The sequence below is a fragment of the Petaurus breviceps genome, unplaced genomic scaffold (assembly GCF_028583685.1).
Source record: "Petaurus breviceps papuanus isolate PSGF00001 unplaced genomic scaffold, PetGlider_PUasm1.0 98, whole genome shotgun sequence".
Taxonomy (NCBI): domain Eukaryota; kingdom Metazoa; phylum Chordata; class Mammalia; order Diprotodontia; family Petauridae; genus Petaurus; species Petaurus breviceps.
In genome coordinates, this window is record NW_027187460.1 from 34,652,543 (window position 1) to 34,659,554 (window position 7,012).

At 32.3% G+C, this 7,012-nt stretch overlaps 1 protein-coding gene across 4 annotated transcripts in view; it reads right to left on the reverse strand.

Moving 5' to 3' along the window:
• MTBP (MDM2 binding protein) overlaps window positions 1-7,012 on the reverse strand; it is an 80,008-nt gene that overhangs the window by 68,239 nt on the left and 4,757 nt on the right. For all 4 annotated transcript variants that reach the window (XM_069081191.1, XM_069081190.1, XM_069081189.1 and 1 more), the window contains exons 3-7: window positions 6,647-6,720; window positions 6,409-6,560; window positions 4,684-4,742; window positions 3,405-3,549; window positions 699-816 (exon numbers count right to left, since the gene is read on the reverse strand). In XM_069081191.1, the coding sequence (XP_068937292.1) occupies window positions 699-816; window positions 3,405-3,549; window positions 4,684-4,742; window positions 6,409-6,560; window positions 6,647-6,720 (548 nt within the window). The remainder of the gene's footprint in view (window positions 1-698; window positions 817-3,404; window positions 3,550-4,683; window positions 4,743-6,408; window positions 6,561-6,646; window positions 6,721-7,012) is intronic.

Here is a 7,012-nt window from a genome sequence, read left to right on the forward strand (position 1 = left end):
ATATCAGTGTACTTTATTTCTGAGAAATAAAAGAAACGGAATGATCTTTCATAACACTATCTTTGAGAATAAAGCTGAATGCTATATAATTATATTGGGAAAGTCTGGTTCTGCAAAAAAATTAGATGTGATTCCTTCCCTTCTTTGCAGAGGTAGGGGACTAAAGGTGTGGAACACAGCATACATGCAGACTCAATTGATGTATTGGCAGATTTACTGAACTGCTCTTTTGGTTCCTTTTTAAAATTTTTGCTCCAAGAATGACTCATTGGTTTTGGGAACAGAAAGCAGAAATGTAGAAATGAAGATAACAGAGAGATGTGTAAAAAAAAGCATTTTGAAACCAACTATCTTTGAATATTCATGCCAAATAGTATTATTATTAGGTAATATAGACTGAAGATAAGGTTCTCTTGGCATTTCAAATAATATAACACTTTGGATGGGCTCTAAGATGAACTTACTTTATATAACATCCTGTTTTAAGGAGTAAGACTACAAGAAAACTCCAATATATACTGAACATTTTATTAAAGTTGAATCATAGTATTCTAGACAAGAATCACTTAGGATGAGGAATAAATATATTTTGGAAGGGGTGCCAAAATTAATAAGTTCACACCCACTAAAACATTTTTATATAAACGCAATAAAAGTAAAAATCTAGAATTAAAAATTCAGACAATTTCCACATTTACCTTTCTCTCCCATATCTGAATCTTCCCCCTCCATAATTCTTTGGAGTCAATTACATTTTTTATATCATCTAAGGCCACAATATCAGCTGAAAGATATGCTGCAATTTTCTGGCAACTTCTGTAAGAATAAAGAAGATTAATGTACCTAAATATGTTTCTCCTAGGATTTCAATAATGAGAAAAGAGTAAAGGCGGACCCTAAAAGTCAGAATCACAAAGAATAACAATCTCTTCAAGTACCATTCAACCACAGAACCTCAGTAGCAACACATACAATCAGAGATAGTCTACCCTTAAAATACTCTCACTTGTACTTTCTGTCTCCTCAAGAAATTGTTCTATGTAGCTCCCAAATTCCCACTAGGAAAAGAACACCTATACTCCTTGGTTCCACTTCTTCTTCACTCCCTCTTATCTTCAGTTAAAATATCCCCAATTCCTTCAACCAATACTCAGATGGCATCATGTGAAGGCTTTTAACCATCCTGGCTGCCCTCGTCTGAATGTTCTCTTCTAGTTTACCACTGTCATTTCAAAAATGTGACACCCAGAATTGAACACTGTGATAGTAATGGCAATTAAAGATTCCCCTGTATTGGCTTGGTTTTCATACAGTCTGTGCAAAGCAGATTACAATAGTACTATAACTTCCTTTATCTTAGCCAGGAAGACTTTCTTAATACAGTTCAAGGTCCCATTAGCTTTTTGACTACAACATTATACAGTTGCAACTTAACTCAATTTGCAGTACACTTAAATTGCCTTATCTTTTTTCAGATGAACTACTGTCTCACTGACAATCTCCTCATATACTTATAAAGTTAATTTTCTGAACCCAAATGCAAAACTTTACATTTATCCTCATTAAATTTTATCCAATTAGATTTAGCTTGATGTTCTGGTCTACTGAGATCCTTTGGGATTCTAAAGGTTATCCTTTACATTAGAAATCCCTCCTAGCTTTGTGTTAATGACAAATTTGATCTATACCTTTGTCTAGCTTACTGAAAAAAAGTGATTCATTAATGATTTCTGGATTGGGCCATTTAACCAGTTCTAAATCCACCTCACCAAACTTAGACTACATCTTTCCATATTATGCACAAAAAAAATGAGACTTTGTCAATTATCATAATAATGATAATAACAAAAGCTTGCCTTTACAGTGCTTTAAGGTTTGCAAAGTGCTATACAACTATTATCTAATTTCATCCTCAACTATTATCTAATTTCATCCTCAGGAGGTAGGTGTTAAAATCTAGGCAAACTATATCCGTACCATTTTTCTGATAGGCAAATTTAGAAACTCTGCCAAAAGAAGAAATGTCTGGCTTGTCTGGCATGATCTGTTCTTGATGAAGTTATAACAGGTCTTTGTAATCAGTCTCCTTTTCCTGATGTTCAATAACCATATCCCTTTAATGATACATTCTTGAATTTTGCCAGCAATCAAAGTTAAGCTCACTGGCCTATATTTGGCAGAGCAGCCTATAACTTGCTGAATCAGGAACTGTAAATCCATGACAATGGTCATATCCATGTATCGGTTATTCCTGCCACTAACTCATCATTTTAGCCTTTTTTCAAACTCAAAATGTGTTCTAAGATACAGTCATGATTCAGAGAATTTTATTTTCACCAACATGAAACAAAATAACAGAATAATAATTTTTTTAAAAATTTAAACTTGTAATTTCATTAACTTAGAGATTTTCTAGTATGGATACTTCCTACAACAATACAGATTAGCAACTTTTCTGTAGATTATAGTCTTAAAAAGTGAAAGGGATACTGAGATAAAGTGACTTCTCCATGGTTAAGTGGCTAGTATGTGTCAGAGGCAGAATTTGTAAACCAGATGGAGTCATTTTATTTTTTTTTTACATTAGTACAACAGTTACTCTTTAATATTTAAAAGTTTTTAATCTAATTTGTTTCCAATTCAGTATCAATTCCAATGAATTATTTTAATCAACTTTATGTTTTCCTTCTTTGCTGTCTTATTACAATGCCTCACTACAGTATGGTGGTGACCTTATATATTCAAAACCTACACAAAGAGAACACAAATTCCAAGAGAGCCTATACCAAGCTGAAAACAACTTCAGGTAACGACCCAGTGAAAAGCTAGATCTCTTTTTTTTTTTTTTTAACATTATCTATGTTTTATTTTTTTTTAATTCAATTTTTAATTTATTAATTTGTTTGTTTCCTTTTAGTTTACAGGATTCAATTCCACAATTCCTTGAATTTCACATTTTGTCCCCCTCCTTCCCCTCCCCCCCATGGCGTCTTATAATCAAGTATAGGATCTGTAAATACTTTCACATTATACAATGGTCAGGTTATAAGGATGGATTATACCAGCTGGAATGAAAAATGGTAAAGAGGACATAAAATCAAATAAGAGAACGAAAAAGATCAGGTATTTTGCTTCCACCTGGATATAAATTTAGTTCTTTCTAGTTCTTTCTCTGGATGCACGTTTTTCTCTCCATCATGCGTCTTTTGGGATTGACTTATATCCCTGCATTGTTGAGAAGAGTCCAGTCTATCAAAGTTGGTCATCACACATACGTTGTGTCTGTAATTGTGTACAAATTCCTCCTGGTTCTACTCTTCTCACTCAGCATCAGTTCTTTTAAGCCTCCAGATGGAGTCATTTTAAAACAACCAAATTTTCAAAGTTGTCTAAACAAAACTTACCCCTTACAATTATTTACAGCTATAGTAATTTTTGCTGAATGCCACTCCCTCAAGTGTTTCAAAGCACCAATAACAGGTAAACAGTCTTTCAATTTAGAAGAATCTTGTTCAAAGGGTTGTAGTATTACATCTATCATTGCTCTACCTAGAAAGGAAAAAAGTCATATAAAATATTTTGAAACATTAAAACTTAAATTAACTAAAACAGCATCCTAACAATTTAATGTTGTTGGTTATAAAAATTCAGTTTTTAAACTTGTCTGTTTAAAGACTTCAAAGGTCTTAAGTAAAATATTTAAATTACATCCTTGATCTTGAAAACTTAGGTTTTTAGAAAGCAGGACAAAAGAAGTACTGCAATTTTCTTCCTAGTCTATATCAGAAACATCTGACCAGTGCTACACCGAGCACAAATCCATGCAGATTTCTTTTTATTTTCCTTTTCTTCTTAATGCTAAAATCAAAAGGGATCTCAAATTATTATAAAATTTAAAATACAATTTTATATTTCAATCTAGACAACTCTCTCTCTCTTTCTCTCCCTCTCTGTTTGTCTCTGTTTCTCTGTCTCACCAGAGCTTGAAGCAAAAAACAGAGGGCAAAGCTGGACAACAGAAGACAATTTACTGCGGCCAGGAAAACAAAACAGCATTGAAAAATCTATAGAGAAACATTCATAACTTGCTAAGATAACATTTTGAATTTTGCTATTTATTCATAAACTTGTTAACTAAAGTTAATTAACTGAACTTTATGAATTTATTAATTCATATATTTTGTCAAGACAATTTTAAAATATCTCTGTCCACACAGATCTCAACTTCTCACCTCCAACAACTAAAATTTGGTAAAGAACTTCCAAAAAATAGAACTGCACATTTAGTGTTTTGGAAATTATGTTAACTTGTATAGAACGCCAGGTATCCACTGTAATAAGTCAGAAGGTATAATTCATAGAAGAATATATTAGTATTACTCTCCAATTGCCCCACTTAAATAGGAGATCAAAATAGGTACTCAGTACTCAACATTCTTTTATGTCTAATCTAATTTTTATCTAGTTACATGAAAAGAATTCACACTTTTTAATTGACAAATTTTATCAACTGGTGGTACAAGTTTTATACAATGTAGTTATTGTGAGGTCAAAATCCATTATCAAGGCTAAAGGTAGCTCATCAGCACCTCAGGATGAAGCCTGAATTTAACAACTATTCACAGAAATTATAAAGCTGAAATGCAATTCACTAGAACTCAAACATCAAAAATGGAAAATTACCAGGAGGAGGGAGTTTGTCCGATAACTGATGCAAATTTTCTGCAGCTTCTTCAAACAGACTAAAATTAAAAATTTAAGTTAGGAAAAATATAAATACACATAAGAGGTTCAATAGAAAGAGATTTGGATTAGATCTGATGATAAATTTACTGACTGTGAAGGTAAATCATTGCCATGGTTTATTTAGTAAGGCTAATGTAGCTTTTTTTCCCTGAAGCCCTAAAAAGGGGAATGTTTATCAATCAGAGATGGTTAAGTAGTAGAGCCCTGTCTGAAAAATATAATAACTTCCTAAGACTCTTTCTAAAATTTACCCTTTTAATTAAATTTTGCTTATAATGAATGCTTTAACAGATGAAGATATCTCAAACCATCTGTTATTGAAATCATTATTTATTTAATTTGACTTGATAAAGACCAGTTTTCTTTTAATCAATTAATAGGCTCCCTCTTATGGAGGTAATTATACACGTCTTTCTTTTTACTTCTATGTATTCTCTATTTTTCTACTAACATTAGAAGATGAAGAAAAAAACATTAAAGAATAGGTGATTTTTAAAGTTTATATTTTTGTGTCAAAACGTGCATCTAGTTAGAATAATATGAAATGTTATAGAAGCAAAAACATTGTATGATGCTGTATGATTGTCCACTTGTCAAAATCACTGAAAGAGAAATTATTAGTTGGGTTTGTCACCTTCATAAAATCAGATACTCTACCATACTTCTCAATATTTACAAGTGAAAGAAAAAAGAAAACAATTACATATTTCAAGTTCAAGGCAGTAAATTAGTAATGAGGTTTTTGTTTCACATACCAGCCACTACAAAAATGGGCAGCTCACTTAAAAACAATATAGAGTAAGGTTCAAGAAATCTCAGGTGTGAAGTCACTGTGGTACCTAATGCTGTAATAGCAGCACCTAATATTTCTAGCACCATCTACATAAGTGTGAACATCATATATATATATATATATATATATATATATATATATATATATATGTGTGTGTGTATATATATATGTACACACACATATACAAAAACTTTCTACATATACATAACTATTCTATTTGTTCATGTTAGAATTTTTTATCATAATACTTTGGAAAGCAGTGGAAAGCATGATTCTGTATTTCTCAATGGCAGAGTACACGCACTTTGGGGGGTAGGGATGGAAGGGGATCCTCACTGGCTATCATCATGTACACCCAGCATGGACTTCCTTCTCTAGGAGAATTCAAGAACAGGGGAGGAGAGTCAGATGTCATCAAGGCTTCCATGATACTATATACAGCTTAGTAGGCACACTGGCCAGATGTCTTCAATAAAGTCTTCAAGTCTTTCCAGAAGATTCTTCAAAACCCTTATATATGGACCATATCATTTTGGTGTCTAATAAAAGGTGAATACTAATGCCCAACAGAAACAGGTGGTATGATTTATTTTGAATCTTATGAGCTAAAAAAAATTTTCATCTTGCTCTGAGATAGGAAATAATTCATTGAGGCATCTCACAGAGAGTTTTTCCAGTTTAAGTGTCATGCCCATTAAAATCACTTAAATTTGTGCCAAGTCTCTTCAGAGGATCACAGATTTAGAACTGAAGTGATCTATTATCTAGTTATCTATTCTTAACTTTACTTCAGGGATGAGGAAATTCATATCACTGTTAAATCATTCTCTGACTTTGTATTTCAACATCTTTAAAGCATGCACACATACTCAGTCAGGGACAATGATTCCCTGCTATTGGTATCTTCCTCCTCCAAACAACGAACAGCATCCAGACAATCTTCAATATCTGTTTGGAGAGCGTCCTCACTTTCCTCTTTTTGTGTATCAAAGTGTATTTCTTCCCAATCAGAGCTACAAAACTAAAATAAAGTTTACATTAATAAATTCAACTCCTATTAAGCAAAATATTCAAAGATAACTGAAGTATGTTTTCCATTTGAATTACCTGATAAAATCCACATATTGCTTGAACTGCAAAGAACCACTTCTTGGGACCCGGAACACCAACCACTGAACAGGCTTAAAAATAAAACATTCTTTTATAACAACATTATATCTTTACAATTTACAACAAATTTAAGTCAACAAATGTGAAGAACCTATTATTAACTGAGTAGTCAAAAAATATTTATTAAGTATGTGCCAAGTATTGTGCTAAAAACCGGGGATAAAAAAACAGAAGCAAAAGATAGTCCCTGCCTTTAAGGGGCTCACAATCTAATGAAAGACACAACAAGCAAACTACTACATACAAATAAGCCACAATAACAGATAAACAGGAGATAATCGACTAATGGAAAGAACTGTAATT